General features: G+C 39.3%; 2 protein-coding genes across 3 annotated transcripts; one reads left to right on the top strand and one right to left on the bottom strand.

Moving 5' to 3' along the window:
* Positions 1 to 373: 373 nt before the first annotated feature.
* LOC139936909 (putative E3 ubiquitin-protein ligase UBR7) lies at positions 374 to 11,797 on the bottom strand. Of its 2 annotated transcripts, XM_071931732.1 has the most exons (11): positions 11,630 to 11,797; positions 10,755 to 10,891; positions 9,532 to 9,592; positions 8,541 to 8,636; positions 7,548 to 7,601; positions 6,812 to 6,923; positions 6,315 to 6,415; positions 5,493 to 5,882; positions 3,967 to 4,132; positions 2,505 to 2,566; positions 374 to 1,979 (listed from the first exon to the last, which is right to left on the bottom strand). In XM_071931732.1, the coding sequence occupies exons 1-11, from the start codon at positions 11,789 to 11,791 to the stop codon at positions 1,881 to 1,883; spliced, it is 1,440 nt and encodes a 479-aa protein (XP_071787833.1). In that variant the 5' UTR covers positions 11,792 to 11,797; the 3' UTR covers positions 374 to 1,880. The 2 variants fall into 2 exon arrangements, with proteins under 2 accessions (XP_071787833.1, XP_071787842.1); XM_071931741.1 differs by lacking the exon at positions 6,315 to 6,415 and having other exon boundaries at positions 5,493 to 5,767.
* A 4,991-nt stretch (positions 11,798 to 16,788) lies between these two features.
* Positions 16,789 to 17,514, top strand: LOC139943101 (uncharacterized). The gene has a single exon (XM_071939953.1). It carries the CDS (start codon positions 16,789 to 16,791, stop codon positions 17,512 to 17,514), a length of 726 nt encoding a protein of 241 aa, XP_071796054.1.
* The last annotated feature ends 3,558 nt before the right edge of the window (positions 17,515 to 21,072 follow it).

The following is a 21,072-nucleotide window of genomic DNA, read 5'->3' as shown; positions in this document are numbered from 1 at the left end:
CTCGTCATACGAAGTTGTGTGCGTTTAGATGGTTGATTTCGAGGCCTCAAGCTCTAAATCTGAGGTCTCAAAATCAAATTCAGGGAAAATTACTTCTTTCTCGAAAACTATGTCACTTCAGAGGGAGCCGTTTCTCACAATGTTTTATACCGTTAACCTCTCCCCATTACTCTGCACCAAGTAAGGTTTTATGCTAATAATTATTTTGAGTAATTACCAATAGTGTCTACTGCCTTTAAGCAGCTCTATGAATCTGGTCCTTGTTGGGTGCAGGAATTACCATGAAATTGTGACCAGACATACAGATACAAACAATTGACACATGAAAAATAGCACAAACGATTCACAGTTTTTTTATAAACTTTTAATGCTCGAGTACAGCAAGCAATAGCTTTACTATTAAATCAAAACACAACTGAAAGTTGGTTTAGTTTCATGCCTACATAGAATATTTTTGAACTCAACATTTTTACCCAGCATTGATGCTGTTACAAGAGTTGTGAAACAGATAACAAGCGACACATTAGTTTTTAACTTGAACAAAAACAAAACTCAACTTGAGCAATAGCAAAGGAAAAGAATGAGTTGAAAATAACAATTAGGAACAGTGATTTAAGCTGTGAATAAAGGTCCACTTTTGACTACAGTCTTTGTTTATAGTTTTTAAGAGTCACTGAAAACTCAAATACCCTTTTCACTGCTGTAGGGAAACTACCCTCGTTCTATCCCACACATGGTTCATGTTTATTCCTGCTAAATTAAACAAGCAAAGTGTTTTTCAAAATCAAAATCTTCTTCAAATTCAAGCAAGGTAATTCTTTCAAAGAGAAGAAAATTTTCCCTTTTTGAGAAAGGTGGAAAGATATTTCAAATCGCCAAAAAAGTATTTTTTTCCTTATCACCTTTTGAATAGCAGAAAGACTTTGCTAGGGTCGGAACATCAGGCCATTAACTATTTTGTGCATTTATACCAATGTCCTTTTGGTTGGTAAGCAACTTGCAACAGCTAATTTTATTTTAGTCTTTAAATTTGCACATGATTTTTTCCCCCAAGAACAAACAATTGCAGAATACACCATGTTAAATTCAGACTGCCTCCAAAACTATGGCTGCAGCTGAAGAAAAGTACTCAGTAGCATTAGCCATTGATATCTCATGCCAAGTCGCAAAAACTTAAATATTTCAAAATGGCCTTCGTTGGCGTAAATAAATAATAAAATGGCCATCACCCATTGCTGTATCTGATTAGGGTAACACTTGCTATTGTTCTTTACCTGTTTGTACTTGAAGCAGTGAACCACGGACTTGCTCCATATATTTCTTAAGATTTTGTAAATAAAACAAAAATTAGCAGACTGTCTAGCTGTGGTTTAAACACCACCAGCACAATTTCATAGAGCTGCTTAAGGAGCAAAAATGTTCTGCTTAGCATACATGAGCAGGATACCAGTCACAAGTCATAGATGTTGAATGGTAACTTGGCTGGTTTCCTGATTCCGGTGTGGCGGTTTCAACTTTCCGCCGTGTTCAGTTTTCCGAATGACCAAATACGGTAACATTACGTCATGCGACGCCTGCGCACAGCAAGCAAAAGTAGTCAATTGTTAGTGCCGTACTGAGTCCCAGAAAGTTGAACACGGCGGAAGACTGACACCGCCACACCGGTAAGCATAATTTTGTTGTGCTTAAGCAGCTCTATAAAATTAGACCCTGGTGAATTGAACTTAAAAACAAAAAAACAAAAAATAATATCTGATGATTGTGTCAATCATCATGGTCACGGGACAGATTGTAGCCTCAAAATGCCATCAGTCAACAGCAAAATATAAAACATAGCAGTGTTCGTCGAGGTGGTTGAAGGTTGTCGACGGTTGATCCTATCATCTGCAGAAGTGCTGGATACCTGAATCGCCAACACGTTGCTTCTTGCGTGATTGCATGTCAGAAAAGAAGTCATCAATATCTTGTCTTTTGACCACCTGTTCAAATACAACACGGTACAATTAATTTTGTTTATATAAGAAGGTATCTATAAGGCACTTTTCAACATCGTATCGTAGTGCCTTACACTTAAAGGGCAAAGCACTTGACACCTTTGGTAATAGTCAAAGACCAGTCTTCTCACTTGGTGTATTACAACATATGTATAATATAACAAATCTGACTGAGCTTTCATAATTGGAAGATAGTTGCACTGGCAGACACACCAGGAAGAATTGAATTGAATTGAATTGAATTCAATTCAATTCAATTCAATTAATTATTCATCATGCCCAGCATGAAAAATCACTTTCTCATTTTGCACATTAGAATAATAAAAAAACCTTCTCTTTGCTATAAGTGTGTACTGGGACCTTTATGTGCATTTATAGTTGTTATAACAACTCACTAGACCTGCAGCTTTACATCCCATGAAGCAATGGTTCTTAATCACTCAGTCACAACACTTCTCAAACTCCTTAAAAGGAGTAATTTCTAAAACGTAGGAGCCATTTAGTACATACCTTGCCCTCAGAAGCAAAACTCTGGAGATAGTCATTCAGAGACGTCTTCAGATCATTGTATCCTGCATTCAGTAAAACAAAAGCAGGGAATTGTCATCGAGAAATATTCCCAAGAACAGATGTAAGTATATCTGTGACTTACTCTCCATATCCGTTCCCGAACGCAATCTTCGTTCTGCCTCACAGCTTCTCTTTGAACATGGACCTCGCACAAAAACTAAGTATGGTGACCGAGCTTTCGCGGTTGCGGCGCCACGATTGTGGAAAAGTCTACCCCAGGACATTCGTGGAGCCGCAACGGTTTCATGTTTCAAGAGAAAGTTGAAAACCTATTTTTTTAAATTGAACTGATTTCCACTTTATGGACATTATTTTTTCGGCATGTCTCTCTCCGTTTGCCTTTGCCATGTAAATTTTTTATAGTGTGCGTTTTGCGGTCGCAGAGGAGATCTTACCCTTTTCAATTCTGTCTCCTCTTTTATCAGTATAGTGGGGTTGATTTACTCTGGGTCCGTTGATGCTTATTTTTTTTTGTGTATTTTATTCTGTATAATATGTATCTTTGTAATGCTTGGTTTTTACTATATTGCTACTTTTTTAACTGCTGTGTATTTTTTTTTAAATCCATATTGCTATTTTTGCTCATGTTTTTTAATCCTGCATTTTAATGTTTTTCTTGACTGTACAGCGCTTTGAAACAGTGTTAAAGCGCTTTATAAATGCATTTAAGTTAAGTTAAGTTAAGTTAAGATTGATTCCCAAAATACCAAAGAGCCATGGGGTTAGCAAAGAACATTTGATTACTCCCCTTCCCTCTACCCCCCCCCCCCCCTCACGGTTTATACCTTTCTTTTTCTGTGTGCTTTCTGACTCTAATATGTCAGTGTTTGTTTGCAAGGCCACTCATAATGGACACTGCAATGCAATGTAACTGTCGTAAACCAGAGAAGTTTACGATTCAACCTGAGGAAGCGGTTGCAGAGGGATCATATAACTGACATACAGATCCTTGTCATTTGATTGGTGGAACTTACTTCACGTGACATTCACTATTACTCCCATCCGCACCGGCGATCAAAAAGACCTATTCGCCCATGGGGAATAGCATTTCCCATTCAACAGTTAGGATCATCCTTGTTCCCAATGTTTTTGAGCAGTACAGCCCCGCCGCGCCGCTGCTAAAACAAATGAGCACCTGTGCAAAAGGTTGTGATCCGATTTGTGCATTGTTGTCGCTACGCGGCGCTATATGATTTTTGGTTGTCAGTAATTTGTGTGATTTTTCATAATTCTAATTCTGAGCCATTCAATATTTGTATAATAAACCACAAGGGGACTTGACTGGAAAAATGCCAAATGATTTTGGATTGAACAAAGAAAAATCTAATTCTGACTGGCAACCCTGAACAAAGATATTGACATAATAGGGAGATAATAAAAATCGAACACCGAGATGACTGACCGTGAATGACTTCCACTTGTTGCACACGATTCAATGTAGTCAGGGCATCCATGCCCCTCTGGTATTGAGATGAGCCAGCATGTTTTACTTTGCCTCGTTCCTCGTAGGCCGATACCGTATCAAATTCATCCAGTAAGAAGGATATCTGCTCCCTCTCATACAATTTCTGCAAGTAGAAAATTAATAAAAATAGTGGCTTCTTATATAGCGCTCAGGTCCGTCACTCAGTGACATTCATAGCGCTTCAGCATTATTACCGGTGGTCACTGGGCCATTTTTATTTCTTAAACCATCTCAGCTCCCTACTGCCAAGTGTTTAACGCACTAAGCTAAATCAATCACAAGAACCATCTCTGCCCTTGCAGGTAACCATTTATACCCCTGGGTGAAGAGAAGCAATTATTACAAAGCATCTTGCTCAAGGACACAAGTGTCATGACCGGATTCAAATTCATAATGACCAATGACTTCAATGACTTAATCACCAGAACTTGATATCAATGCTCTAAACCACTCGGCCATGAGCTCCCTAATCAAATTCAGTCATGTCTATTTCCAGATATTGAATGTAGTGTCATACATTGGTTAGTACTCCAACAATTAAATAACCTTAAAAGCTTACTTGGTGAAAAGCACTGCAGCTGTTGATGGTATTGACCCCTTGCACGCTTGTCACACGCGGTGACTGATGCCACGCTCAACATGTTGGTGGGCAGTTAGGTTTACGTGTATTAATGCAGCGTCACCTAAAATGCACACTTCACTGCATAACGCACAGCATAGAAGTATATATAAAAACGCACCGTGAAATTACCCACCAGTATGGCGCACTCAAAATTTTTCTGATGATGACGTCAGGTGAAATGGGTCAATAAACTACTTTTAGAAAAGATTCCATTTGAAGTAATGGTTTTGAACATCTTTCACACATTTGAATCTGATAAACAATTTCTGAGGGTTGGTGTTTTCTTGTGGGTACTGCTGCTAGAGATATGCTTGAGTGACATGCTTAATTTTTTTAGTCTAGTGACAAGGCATGCAGCTCAATTTTGTAAAATTCAGATTAGTTTTATCATGGTACAACATGCACTTATTAATAGGGGTAGTTGATGAAATACACATGTACCTGTACTAAGCCTGGGCGACAAGTGAAACTTATTACTCGACTAGTCAGGCCTCAAATAGTTGAAACTTTGACACTAGTAATGAATAATTTATTCCCAAGATTCATTGTGGCATATTGATTGCCACAGGCGCAATATAGTAAGGGCGACCTGAAAGGATTGAAGGATTGTGTCACTGAGTGTGTTTCGTAAGTCAATCATGTTGTCGTAAATAGTTCCAAGCAACACAGTTGGTTCACTAAGCAGAAAGTTGTGACTACATTTGTAGTAATTGTGGCAGCACGATTAACCGAGTAGTTGAAAAACGGTAGTCACAACTCGACCAAGCTACCACAAGTTACGACACTAGTCGCCCAAACTGTACCATGCTGTTTATCAACGACACTGTCCATATTCTCTTACCTTGCACTCCAGACATGTACACAGTTTACTTCTCCAGCCGCTGGGCCAGAATGTGGCATGTCCCTTCTTTACAATCTCTCGCCGTTTCAGCTCATTCAGCTTACAGCTATCCACAGATTTATCCTCTGCGTCGCTTCGCCCATTCAGCTGCGCTTTACGCTCTTCACCAGAGGTCCCGGCATGGGTTGTGGAGAGCTTCTCTTGGGGCGAGGTCTCTGAAGAAGTAGAGGCTTGAGTCTTGATTGTTTGTTCGGTAGTTGTTGGGAGAGCTTCAGCTACAGCCGAGGTTGATGAGTTGACGTTACTAGAGTTATCAGGCAGGATGTTGCTTTCTGAGCCGTTACTCGCTGTATTTATTGCTACAGGTTTGGTGTCACTACTCACAGGATTCTAAAAACAACGGAGAAATGATAATACAATGAGAGACCAAAATTCACAATAATGACAACAATGGGAAACTTCTCTACTGCTGCGGAATAGATTTTGTTGAATTCGGGAGACCTTTCCTGCTTATTAATTACTACCTGGGCGAAAGGTAGAAAATCAGCAGGGACTGCTACTTTCGCTTAGTGGATCTAGGGGACTTCTTGTTATTAACCTCACTGCCGCAGTGTGAGTTCTTATTTGGTCTAAACATTTCGACTAGCTTGCTCTAGTCATCATTAGAAGACTGCGTCAATACAAAAAAAATAACATAAAGTAGCTCATTGATTATCATGCTTACTTTAAGGTTCCCATCAACAGATATATATTAACTTGCTTCTGTCTAGTTCCCAACCTACCGTAAGGTTCCACACAACAGTATTACATATACTGACTTACTTCTTTCTGGTCCTCCTGGCTAATTTCTTGTTCTGGTTCACTCTTTAAGTCTTTCTCCACTTCCACAACAGCTGATGAGTCCTCGATCTCTAATTTCACTTCTAACAAACGAGGAAGGAGGGAAAAAAAGACAATGTGAGAAGATGCAAACAAAGAGAGTATGATAATGGTGTAAAGTTTTATTCCCAACATGGTAAACTGGCTGTTCTTTAAAGACTGTAAATTTCCTGACGGAGCAGACATTCAAGACAACCCAAATGGCACTTCTTTGGCCCATCACAATTTAATCACCTACAGCACCCCCCTCCCTCCCCCTAAAAAAAATACCCCCAAAAAACAACTCCACTCACTTTATGCCTTGCAAATAAAACTGCTAAGCAGAGTTTTCTGCATAACACTAACAGCTTCACGAAACTGGGCCCTTATGGTACTGTTTTAAAGGAACAGACAAATATTGGATTGAGAGGTTTGGCAGTGAGTTATATTCCACTGATTACCTTTACTGGTGATATTGTAGTACCATAGGAAATGGCAGGACCCCTCCATACATCGGCCACACACCATCTCCTGAAAGTCAATACTGTCTGGGACACTCACTCCACCAAGGTGCTATTAATACAGAAAAAAAGCACAATGTCACACTAACTTAGAAATGATACAGGCTGAGACACTTTCTTCACCAAAGTGTTATTAAAACAGACAAAACAATGAATAATTCGCTCAGCAGTGAAGTTAAGAACGAGAAGTCCCCTAGATCCACTAAAGGAAAGTATCAGTGCAGGCCGAGTTCCTAACACTCCCACCAAGGAGTAGTTAACATTAACAAGCAAGATAGTTCTTTAAACAAAAAGTGGTATCGAGCCCTCATCAAAATAATCTGGAAAAACAATTTTGGGAGTGAATGTTCACTTGTGTTAGTGTTTAGGAGATGTGGCGTTTTAACGAGTTGTGCAGAATAACAGTAGCTGCTTGTGAAGATGGTGCAAGCGAGTCTATAGCTCTGCTTTTGCTGTTTTTTTAAGGCCTTGTCACACAAGGAAACTTTTACAGGCAACTTGGAGACAACCAACCACAGTGCATGCTACAGGACCATTTTGGGTACCACATGAGTAAGCTATATAACAATGTCTTACGATCAACAAGCACGACATGTTACAGTGAAATGTGAATGCCTTTTCTTCTTGGAGATTGCCTGGAACTGATTGCCTCGTGTGCCGTGGCCCTTAAACTTACCCTTCCATGAAACCAATCTTCACACACAACACACTGGATCATCTCATCTTCAATCTAAATAAATGAATACAAAACATTGTTGTCTCTCAGCTGAGAATTTCAAAAACATATTAAATACCATTTGTGTTTCATTCAGGTATGATATTTGGTTCTTGGATAAAGTAGGAACATTTCATTGAGTACAAGGGCTGATCTATGGTAAGCATCAGAAGACTTTCAGGCTATTCAGGCACATTTTTTCATATTTTTTCCAAGTGAAAAAAACCCAGAAATTATACTTAAGTAGGACTGTTAAGGAAAAGTCAATCCATCCATAGCAACAGTTTAAATCTTCAACTTGTACAGGGCTTATGTATGGCAGTCTCCCAATCAAGTGACTCTGGTACTGGCTATGGCTATTGGCTGACATGGCAAATAGACCTTTCTATTGCTACATTACAATTTGTCCTTAGTGTAGAATTGAGAAGGACTGACGGCTGTAGGCCTAATAAATAACTTATCACTGGGTCATCACAGGAACAGGCATAATACTTTGGCCTTTGGAAAAAAAGTGAGAAAATGTTATCAAGCACAAAGGCTGACATACATACATGTATGGTTGAATTTGATTGACCTTTGCTCAGGCTTTTAATTAACAATTTTTCTGAGGGCTACAAATAAAGACTTTAGTAAAAAAAAAAACACGCCTGGTCAGGCTTTCCAATCTTATTCAAGTCCAAACAGTTAGGTGTGGAGTGACATAGGAGGAGAGGATACTAGAGGATTGAGGTCACCTCTAGGCAAGTAGGGAGTAAGGACTAAAGCCTGGTTCATACTTCCTGCGATTGCGAAGTGAATTTTGACATCACATGGCTGTTTTCGCAGTGAATGTTTCACAGAGGTTGAGCACGAGAGAACTGATGCAAATTATTTGTTGCTAATTTGCGACGTAAAAAAATCATATCGCATTCGCATGAATTGGGCTTAAGATGGACTTTGAGTCAATTATCTTACCTCATCCTCGGGGTCTGGGTAAGGTCTGCTGCATATGCAGTAAACACCGCGGAAGTTCTGGTTGTATTTGTTGTCCGGGTTGGTATCTGCTTTATTCTGTTATGAAAAACAAAAACAAAAAACAAACGTTGAACATGACTGAAATAAATGGTGATTAAATTCAACATGCCAAGGAACAATCAATTTAACTTTTTTTTAATCCTTTAGAACCAGAAAAAATCTCATTTTTACTGAGCACTATCAACAAAATATTCTGAAATGCTACCATGCACAAGTTGCAGTTCAAAATCAAATTTTGCATTGATCATTTAACTGCACTCTTGAAAGTACTCATGCAAATGTAACATCTATTAAAAATTCTTTGTTCAACCCCAAAAATCATTTCAAAAATTTACCCAGTCAGTTTCCCTTGTGGTTTATATTGATATCTGATATAAAAAAAATTTTTTTTAAGTCGCATCCCCTTAAGGTGTTCCCCTCGCTGCCGCTTCCCAGGTTGTATCGAAATTTGGGTGTGATCCCTGGCTACATGGCAGTTAATGGTTGTATGGCTTCTGACTGGCAACCCCAAACAAAGATATTGACAAAATAGGGACACTGCCAATATAGGGCTAGAAAGCTCAGTTGGTAGAGCACCAGCACGTTAATCCGGAGGTCGTTGGCTTGAATCCCACTCTAGTCAGTTCTTTGTTCAACCCCAAAAATCGATTAAAAATGTTACAGGCCCACTGCTACAAATATCGCAATTTAACAGCCTTTAGCTCCTTTAGCTACCGGGCAAGGTCAGTGGTTTAGTGGTAAGACATCTACTATGGATTAGCATGTTTTCGAATCCCACCAAAGTTATCACTTGCCGATGGATTTCTTTTCACAGGGCTTGGAAAAGTACAGAGAATCTTTTTGTTCACCATGTAAAGTTATGTGTAAATCTGTGAACATCTACTTTTCAACCTGACCAATGTTGTGCAATACCAAAACAATGCATACTTACTGCAATGAGCTTACATGTCATTGATCCAAACTTGCTATTCCCACAGTCACATCTGAAGTTTCTGTTTATGAAAAGAACAGAATAAATCACAAAGTTATAAAAATCACATTTTAATAAGGATCTAATAATTTGTTTTCCAACTTGTTTTAATGTTAAAGGTTTAATGGACACTATTGGTAATTACTCAAAATAATATTAGCATAAAACCTTATCTGATAACAAGTAATGGGGAGAGGTTGAAAGTATAAAACACTGGGAGAAATGGATCCCTCTGAAGTAATGTAGTTTTCGAGAAAGAAGTAATTTTCAACGAATTTAATTTTGAGACCTCAGATTTAGAATTTGAGGTCTCAAAATCAAGCATCTAAAAGCACACAACTGTGACAAGGGTGTTTTTTCTTTCATTATTTTCTCACAACTTTGAGGACCAATGAACTAAAAATTTCACAGGTTTGTTATTTTATGTCTATGTTTAGGTACGCCAAGTGAAAAGACAGGTCTTTGACAATTACCAATAGTGTCCACTGTCTTTAAAATAAAGAATTGAAACAGCCTGAATCCACTCTCCAAGGGGCAGGGTGAGAATGATTGGCGACGCTGTTTTTTGTATTACTGTAGTCAGCGGTAAAAGGGACAACATCGACTGGTTCAGAGGGACTGGGCACGTCTACAAATCTGGATCTACATTAAACAGAGTGTGAAGCATTTATCTCTTCTCCAGTTATTTGTGTTTTGATATTGGCGACTACATTTTAACAAAATGAATGTCGCCAAACAATACCTTTATTTGTATTAGTCACTTGAAGAGGGCCAAACAAGGACTGGCTTGGGGGACTGGGCAAGTCTACCGATCTAGATTCAAATAGATATTGTGTGATAATATAAATGTCTTCCCAAGTAACTTGTGTTGCGATATCGGCGCCTTTAACACGTTAACAAAATGAACGCTGCCTATCAAGACTAGCATCCTGTTCCATTGTTCTAAGCGAAGAGAATGACAACTAAGTCTCCTATTGATCCAGAGTTAATGTTGAATGATGACAAGTGACTTTTTCTGCTTCAAAGGCAGCTCTGTGAAAAGAAAAAAAAATGATGAGGCTACCCATAAGGTGGGCCATATTCCTCAACTGATAGTGTTCCTCCGCAACTATGCAAAGCATTGTATTATTTATAACTAGACGCCTTTCATGCAAACAAACCAATAGTTTCTTTTTTATTGTTACCTTTTTGTGTAAAGTTCATACATCTGGTGTCCCTCGTGGCACTCGTAGCTACATGCAAGGCACACTCCTGCTGGCTGACCATCACCAGCTGGTGTGCATGTTGTGCATGCATACAAAGCTTGCCTTTCTCTGTAACCCTGAAATCAATCATGACAAACAGAATGGATTGCACTTCAGAACTTACTTCACTGTGGACACTCAGCACATGCCTGGTATTAAAAAATTACAGTTCAGAGATTTGAACAACTTATGTATGGTCAGGAGAGGAACCAATATTTCAATATTTTAGCTGAAGGTCTTAAGCCTGGACTGGTTTAGACCACTAGATTGAGACTACATCTATATCCGAATTTGCGGATGGCCGCAATCAATGAATGCAGAGTGCTATGAATAGAGAACAAATGGAGAACATTTGGAATGAGCAATGCCAATTGCCAATTGGGAAAAGTTTCCGTATGGCGCCACCACTTTTTCATTCGATATGAAATAATATAGTATCCAATTTACCTCAATGAGATATCCTTTTTTGTAAAAATGAGTGAAAAAGTGGTGGCGCCATACGGAAAGTTATCCGCCAATTGTTGGGCTTGGCATTCAAAATTAAAGGAGGTTCTCAAATCAAAGTAAAATATTAAAAAACAAATATAAGGGTGGCCATGAAATGAATGAATCATGATGATGACTGCCTACATTTATTTGTTAGAAAAACTGTTTTAATATCATATTGGCATGTCAGGCAAGTCCCAAGTTTAATAAATACTACGATTTTTAGTCAGACTCTGAGACAAAACTAAATAAAAAATTAAATAGACTTTTCAATTCAATCAATTTCGTGATTAATTTGTGCACAAAACAAAAGTGTTGTTAATACCAACCAAAGGATAAGTGCAGCATCTATCGTCACTGTCTCCTAGTACAGCCGTAGCTTCTTCCTCTAGATCTTCACTTTCTTGCAACACTTCAACCATAGACAACACGGTGTCTTCATTTTCTTCAAGATTGGGCTCTTCAGCTGCTCTCTCTGACTGCGATGCCATTTTGTTTTGTTTTCATTGACACTCTTTGAACACATGAGGGCGCTACACAGCGTGCGCCACACTACTAAACTCCAACATCAAACAATGCTAATTATTCAAAAAATAAATACTGTAAAAAATACTTTAAAGTCTCTCAGATTTGTGAAAAATCAATTTAGAATTAATTTTTTGAACAACTAAACTTCAGATTTCTTTTCAAATCTTGCCATGTCAACCGTTTAGAATTTTAGCTATTCACCCATAAAGTGTCACCCCCGAAAATGCAGCTTTTCCCAACGTGACCAATTACTGCCAGCACAGTTTCAGTATAGCATTTTTTTCCCTCCGTTTCCAAAGCAAAATCAGGAACAAATTCTCCCCCCCAAAAATTGATGCAAAGAACCCGAGGCTGTGATAAAGTCTCATAATATTACACAATCTATCAATTTCATGACTTCCCCAAAAATGTTTAAGTCAAAATAACTTTGGCGCATAAACATTTGCCTATGATAGTTCGGGCATTATAGTGCACCCAACAGAAAAGGGACTTATAATTCGCCTATTGGCCGATTTTGCCTCCAATTTTGAGAAGACTTTAAAAAGGTCTTTGTAAAGTCTTTGGATTGATCTTGATCTTGATATTATGTCTGCCCAATAGCCTCGGGTGTGGCTGTTTTACGTGGCTTATGACGTGCGCGTCTCCCAAAGCCTGCTTGTTTTGGACCACGTGTCAAGTAACGGCGAACGCGACGTTTTAATTGGAAAAAACGATGAAACTTGTGAGAAAGATTGTTGAAAGTGTAGTCTAAAATGTCTATTAGTATTTATTTAGCAATTCACATAAAAATACCATAACTGTAAAAAGAATGACTGGAACGAATTTGAAAACAATGAAATAATGTGTGTATTAAATAATCATTGAATGCACAATAGTCTAAGTGGATTAGGGAACATTAATGCGTGGACTAGCGGGGAAATGCGTGAATTTAAATGCGTGTTGATTCTGAAACTGAAAGAATTCCGGCCGGAAAAAAATGTATTTCAGATAACAACAACATCCTGTAAATTCTTGCATATGTAAACGCACATTACTTAAATAAGAACAATTATCAACTGAGAGAAGCAGATGAAAGGAATCCTCTTCACATATCCACGGAAACCACAGAATGATTAGCCCTAAATAATAACTCAGCAAGAGCATCAAATTAACAATTCACTTTTGGGTTTTTTAATTTGCAAATTAAGGGGTTCTCTTATAATATAAGAAACATATATTATTATTTTTTACAAATTTAAATTCTGTTGACTAATATACACGGCTCTGTTGTTTAAAGGCAATGGACACTATTGGTAACTACTCATAATAACTATCAGCATAAAACCTTACTTGGTAAACAGTAATGGGAAGAGATAGGTAGTATAAAACATTGTGAGAAACGGCTCCCTCTGAAGTGACGTAGTTTTCGAGAAAGCAGTAATTTTCCACGAATTTGATTTCGAGACCTCAAGTGAAGTTTAGAATTAATTTGAGGTCTCGAAATCAAGCATCAGTTTGACAAGGGTGTTTTTTCTTTCATTCATATCTCGCAACTTTGACGACCAATTGAGCTCAAATTTTTACAGGTTTGTTATTTTATGTATGTTTAGATACACCAAGTGAGAAGACTGCTCTTTGACAATTACATTATCACCAGTGGCCACTTTCTTTAAAATGAACTTTCTGTATCACATCTCCCTTTACCGCTTCGTGATACCAGTCACGAATCATCTCTCTTCACCCTTGCGTAAAATTTGACACGAATAAACAATAATTACTTTATTATGCTTCAACGAAAGCTCACATTAAGATATTAGTCATTAAAGTGCTACAATTTTTTGTTTCCTTTTTGGAAATACCTGACACGGCCCTTCTATGGCAAAACGCAACCCCTATACTCAAACATGGTCAATGTGTAAATAAGAGCGTTTTACTTCTTCTTCAAAGTTTCAAAACAGTGTGAGAAACGGCTCCCTCTGAAGTAAAGTAGTTTTCGAGAAAGAAGTAATTTTCCACGAATTTGATTTCGAGACCTTAGAGTTAGATTCTGAGGTCTCGAAATCAACTTGCAAGGTTTTTTACTTTCACTGTCATCTCGCAAATTCGACGACCGATTGAGCACAAATTTTCTCAGGTTTGTTGTTATGACTGTTGAGATACAATGAGAAGACTGGTTTGTGACAATAATAATATTACCAATAGTGTCCAGTGTCTTTAATAATTAATGTATATTATCTTGATAAAACAGTTCCTTGTGTACAGAAAGGGATTCAAATCTGATTCAAGTTCAATCTGAGAAACGTTGCATGCATTATTATTCTTTCTCCGTGGACGTATAACCTCTTCAGATTTATGGAGACTCAAAAAGCTACCACCTATTCAAATGAAATGTCCGCAGGTTGGTTTTAACTACAAAATCCAAAAATAACAAAGGTTTTTTAAAAAGTGGATGGCCAGATAACTGCCGAAGAAATGTTGTTTCGGTTTTTTGCTCTAACCGATTATTTAGCAGAAATGTTGCCGTTAACGCCCCATGTACAAACACAAAATACATGCGAAATGGTTTGTTCATGCTGATTGGCAAGATTTAGTGTCTGACTGTGTGAAATGTCGACAATAAACCATCATCCCCGGGATGGAAAAAACACGAAAATAGTATTTTTTCTAATTCAGCCGGATTTTTTGCTTTCATTCGCACAATATGCCATAAAACTTTCTTAGAATCAGTACAAAAAACAATTAATTTCAATCTAAATTTTTGAGCCAACGCTCGAAAAACCGATTTCACCATTTTAAGTAAACAAAGCTCAACAAATCAGAATATTATACACAACAAATTTGCAATCAACTGTTGTTTCTCACTTTTCAGTACATACTTACATAATTTATAAGGGGGACACAAGACATTCTTTATCCCAGATGCAATACTGACATCTACTCATAAATACCCAAGACAGTTTATCCATTCTGATTGGTCGAGAGGGCATCACGTGGGGGTGTTCGAACAGATGATATAACACCAGTAGAAGGTTTTGGAAACATGGGCGTGACACGCGAGCTTGCACCTGTGCTTCTAAGACATGTTCTTCATTCCTATTGGTTGAGAGCATTGGCTGGTACAGTTGTGCCACATCACGTGATACGCGCAACGCGCACAGCAATCTCCTCATAAGGAGTTACTGGAGGGGTTTTGTGTTGAAAGAAATCATTGAACAATTATAAATGTTGCCTTTATTTTACTTTTTGACCAAAATGTGTTGATGCTTTTTGACCGACTAGGTATTTATGAATGGGAATCAAAGTATGTTGAATCGGTTTCAGTGGTTTAAACCCGCCGATGCCTGGTTCGTGATAATTTACCTCGACTTCGTCTCGGTAAAATTATCAAAAACCAGGCCTCGGAGGCTTAAACCACTAGTTGAAAACCTCTTTACCACACATTGATTCCCTTTTACAACGATTGATATTCGCACTGGCAAGTTCTAACGTCATACATAAACTTAGCAACAATTAAAATAAGGGTTCACAACATTTTCTGCTTCAACTGTTATGACTACATGACTAGTGTACTTTGTGTCTCCCGTTAAGTTCGATCTCGGAAGGAACACCCGATGGTAACAAAATACAATTCAGCGAAATTCTTTTCTACAGATCAATGAAGTAGCACATATCTCTTGCCTTAATGTTTTCATCAGCCGCTTCATGACGAGTTGCGTTGTTAAACAACAGCAACCTTGGTATACGAATGACATTCACCTCGCAAGACGCAACCGCAGACAACTTGAGAGAAAATGGCGTAAAACCAGACATCCTGATGACCACCATGCGTATGTGAGTCAGATCAACTCACTTACCAAGCTCATACGTCATGAAAAGTCGAAGTACTTCAAGGCCCATCTTTCATCTGCTGACACAAAAGCGGTGTTTCAAACTATCAACTCACTGTTAAACAAAGGGGCTCCTCCCCTTCCATCTGGCCAACCCTTGAAAACATTGAGCAACCGGTTTGCAACTTTCTTCAAAGACAAAGTTGCCAAAATAAGATCTAACATCATGTGTTCACTCACCCACACCCCTGAACCCGTTTCACTCCAGCATGCTGATTGCCTAGTACAAGTACCTCAACTCTCTGACTTCCCCCTTGCCGATGAGGACGAGGTCCTCAGACTCATTAGCAAAGCACCGAGCAAGTCATGCGACCTGGACCCTCTCCCGACATGGATGTTGAAATTGAATACCGGGACTCTCCTCTCTGCTCTGGTTTCAATCGTCAATAGCTCGCTTGCCACAGGTTCCTTCCCATCGAGCCTCAAGGAAGCCATAGTATCTCCCATTCTAAAGAAGCCCGGGCTAGACGTGAACAATCTCAAGAACTATAGACCGGTTTCTAACTTGGCATTTATATCGAAACTGATTGAAAAGGTTGCTTTAACTCGTATCAATGATCATCTTTGTACTAATATGTTGTTTCAGAAGTTTCAGTCTGCTTACAGGTCTGGCCACAGCACTGAGACGGCATTGCTGAGAATCAAGAGTGACATAATGCGTGCTCTTGATGATCGGCAGGCTGTTTTCGTGGTGTTGCTGGATCTGTCGGCGGCGTTCGATACCATTGATTATGTTTCCCTCTTGGATAGATTATATAATGTTTTGGGGTTAACAGGTCATGTTCAACAGTGGTTTCATTCATACCTTGTTGGTCGCACTAATAGAGTTAAGGTTGCTAGTGAGCTATCTGACCCCCAGGTATTGGAGTTCGGTTTACCACAAGGTTCTGTGGTAGGGCCTCAGCTGTTTTCCCTATTTACTTATCCCCTGCGCCACAATTATTGAACGGTTTGAGCACATTCGCTATCACTTCTATGCTGACGATACCCAGCTGTACATTCAATTTAATCCCAACAACCCTGGTGAAATCAATCAAGCTCTTTCCACATTGTCGCAATGTATAATGAACATAAAACAATGGATGTTAAGCAACATGCTTCAACTCAACGATTCCAAAACTGATTTCTTTGTCTGTGCCAACAGTAGATGTCTCAGTTCGCTATCTGATGTTTCCCTCCAAGTAGACTCCGAAATCATCCAGCCTTCCACGAATATCAGAAATCTTGGAGTGGAGTTTGACCAGGCCATGCGGATGTCCGACCAAGTCACTTCTATTTGCCGATCCGTTAATTTCAGTCTACGTAACCTTTCTCGGATAAGAATGTACATTGATAAGCCCACATGCCAGGCTGCTGTTAGAGCCCTTGTAACGTCTCGTCTCGATTATGCTAACTCTCTTCTCTATGGAATATCATCTGTTGACTGTCAACGCCTTCAACGGCTCCAAAATCGTGCAGCTAAACTGATCTACCAGGCCAAGAAATATGACAGAGTCACTCCCATTCTTCACGATCTTCACTGGCTGACAGTCTCCAACCGTATCAACTTTAAAATACTTACCCTGGTCTTCAAATGTCTCAATACCGCCTCTGCGCCTTCATACCTAACGGATCTCATTCAGTTGTACAAACCTAACAGATACCTCCGGTCATCTACTGACACCAGACTACTTGCCATCCCCAAAACACGCACCACTACTGGTGAAAAAAGCTTCCACGCTGCTGCCCCCAAACTCTGGAATGATTTACCTCACAGCATCCGCCACTCTAGCTCACTAGCAGCCTTCAAGAAATCTCTCAAAACCCACCTGTTCACCTGATTTGCTAGCTTTTATTTATTCTTTGCTCTTTGTTTATTTTGTGTGTACAGCGCTGTGGTACTTTCCCCTGTTAGTTAGAGCGCTTTATAAATACCTTGTATTATTATTATATTATTATTATTATTTGTTCAGCTGACAAACCATCTTCCCTAAACCTTGTTCCATGAGCAGATTGAAGGAGCGACATCGGGGCTCTGATCGGCACGCCTTCCCGCACGACACCACACCATCAGCCCGTAGCTCCTTCATGACATGACCGACTAGACAACGGGACTCGACGCGCCCATCTGGGCCGGTCTGAAGATGGAACACCGGGCTGGTGGTAGAGATTATAACGGCTTCGCCACATGGCGAGAAGTTCCATAGAACAAGTTCGATCTGCCCAAAGTCCACCTTGACTTTTTTTCATCACAGCACAGTTTTGTTGAAATGAATGACTGGGTCGGTCGTCTTTCCAATTGTTGTAGGTGTGGTCTTCCCCCCTGAGTGGACAAGGGGTCCACGTACCCTCCTCTTCCACATCACTGCAGCCAAACCAGAGATCAAGAGGTGGTTCAATCTCAAAGTTGCTCGTAAACATACCCAAGATAAACGCTTGTTCTGCTTCCGTGTTAGGCACGGTAAGTGCCGCTTGTGGTCCGCAAGTATTGTTAGCTTTACTCCAGTTCATAGGTTTGTTTATCAGGAAATAGCAAGACTCGCCGTATCGCTGCCAGTTAGTAGGGCAGATAGCAGCCAAGGTTGTATAACACCCGACGAGAAACACTAAAACACTAGCAATGCTCATTGTGATATGAGAGGCCGTACGAACACTCCTGCAACGTTCATGGGTGTAACATCAAAGACAGCCTGACAAACTGCAGCAAAATGAGCAAGCGACTAGCACCAAGACGGGACTATGTGTAACTTCGGCTTTTGTTCGAAACACAATACGATCGGCAGCGAGATGACGAAAATATAAAGTCATAAACCGGTACCGGTGACGATTTTAGACGTTTCCCAGTATTATTGAGCACTCTCTGGAGAGTGATGACAACGTTACACATGGATGAGTACACCTTCTAGTTGAGGCTGATATGGGGATTGGATGCCCTAAACCCCCACGGGACAGTGTAAGCCTATAATGCCGATGGCAATTAGTAGTTAAAGTATTAATATCATGACATGCTTGGATGAGGATCGAACAAGGCCTCTCTAAACTGGAGGTTTTTGTTTAGTTTTGTTTTGTTTTGTTTTGTTTTGAGACGGTCTGCGACTTCAATAATCCCCATTTATTTGGTGCCGGTGTCGCATGCAATTATGTCCTCCACCCGGACACATTTGCATATGCAGTTGTGTCCGTCCCCGTGCAAAACCGTCCTTGCAGTAAATTTGGGTCGTAAGTTAAACGCCCTTGGTCGACGGAACACGTTTGCCATTTGTTTTACATAAGCTAAGTGCATGTCATGAATGACATGGGAAATGTTCGGCCGTTGGGTATTCGCTGCAATCATAAAATACGTGAATATTCATGCTGCATAATATACGTAGGTTCAGTACCAACCTCGTTCCCAGGGGTGATCGATCTCACAGCGCCATTTTTCCCCATCAGCATGCCTTGCTCGATCATAACTGGCAGCGCGATACACGGCGAGTCTCGCAATTTCGACGACCAATTGAGCTCGAATTTTCACAGGTTTGTTATTTTATGCAATAGTGTCCAGAGTCTTTCGGGGAAGTTTCCAGAAAAAAGGCGGGGATATTATAGCCATTCAAAGTTTCTATTAGAAGCATTTGGCGGCTATGAACCAATATGAGAAAAGTCGTGAGAACAAAGGATGTTCATTATGAAAGGATGGGTTATACTGGATCAAAGTATTAAATTTGATTTGATTTCAATACATTTATTTCAATGTTGCCATAAAGTTACATTATAATGCGTTGTTCGATATAATAATATATATTAAGTCATAATATGGAAATAAACGGCAAAGCACTGACATTGAAGAATTGTTGAGAAACAAGGACACATTAAAGAATTAAAGACAAAGATGAACAAACAAATACAAAATTAAAAAGCACCTCAAGTTACGTTAAAAAATACAGGATTTGGGGAATTTTGGGAGCATGTATACAAAGAAACCAGTGGATTGTTTAGGCATGTGTTAGTCGCAAAATAACATTCCGAACTTATTTTAAAGAACTGGACACTATTGGTAATTGTCAAAGACTAGCCTTCTCACTTGGTGTATCTCAATAAATGCATAGAAAAACAAACCTGTGAAAATTTGAACTCAATGGGAGACTTTGGAACTCTAGGTGGCAGCAGACTAACCAGGTAAATGTCCATTGTGTACGTAGTTCTGAGCATGCGCACATTACCGAGAACAATGGACTTTACCTGGTAAGTCTGCTGCCACCAAGCGTCCCAAAAGTCTCCCATTTGGCGTCGAAGTTGTGAGATAATAATGAAAGAAAAAAACACCCTTGTCACACGAAGTTGTGTGCTTTCAGATGCTTGATTTCGGGACCTCAAAATCTTATTCGGAGGTCTCGAAATCAAATTCAAGGAAAATATTACTTCTTTCTCGAAAACTATGTTCCTTCAGAGGGAGCCGTTTCTAACAATGTTATCAACAGCTCCCCATTGCTTGTTCCCAAGTAAGGTTTTATGATAATAATTATTTTGAGTAAACAGGTTTTGTGTTGATTATGAGAAAATCCTATGAAAGTTACAATAGCAAAGTATTAATACATGTAATCATCTGGTCTAAAGAAAGTTTTGTTGTGTGTATTGTTAAGCACCTCGGTGTGATAATCAGTGATAATCAGTGTGGCAACAATTAATTTGAGTAATTATGATCTTCGGTTATTTTTACCTATGTCCCTCCAATTACCACCCTCGCCCCTCGTGCCATATTACATTTCGCAACATTATACGTGAGAACTGTCCCCATACAGCAATGATAATCCATATATTAACTATTTCTCGCGGGCCTATGCTCTTTTCCTAAATCGGACCTCGTTTCTTGTGGGGTAGTGTTGAACGATAATATTCTTCTGGGTTGGAGTTGTATGTACCTTACTTATTGTTCATTTGGGTAACTGTTTATGGGCTGTAAGAGGACATTTATTTGTTTGTGAAATCAAAAAGCAATGTTTAATTGATCTGCATAGACATGTCTGACTCTCCCGCTAACACAGACAAGAAAGATTCACTGATCTACCCGTACCTATGAAGGGTATGTCTACCTCGTCTATACAATTTGTAAAGTTAAAGGAGCACGTTGCCCTGGATCGGCCGAGTTGGTCTTTGAGAAGCGTTTGTAACCGTTTGTTGTAAAATGAATATGGCTAGAATGATATATTAAAGGAAAAAATATTATGATCCAAGCAAGTGTTACTCGAAATTGCATGGTTTTCCTTTTACCTCGTCGACTAACACGGTCATCCATTTATGGGAATCAAATAATTGACTCCCATAAATGGCCGACCGTGTTAGCATCTCAAAGTAAAAGGAAAACCACGCAATATCGAGTCACGTTTGTGTGGATCATTGTATTCTACTTTTTAAACATC

This window comes from Asterias amurensis, chromosome 1 (assembly GCF_032118995.1).
Source record: "Asterias amurensis chromosome 1, ASM3211899v1".
In the NCBI taxonomy this organism is placed as follows: Eukaryota; Metazoa; Echinodermata; class Asteroidea; order Forcipulatida; family Asteriidae; genus Asterias; species Asterias amurensis.
The sequence above is the reverse complement of the archived record's forward strand: the minus strand, read 5'-3'. Positions and strand labels throughout refer to the sequence as shown.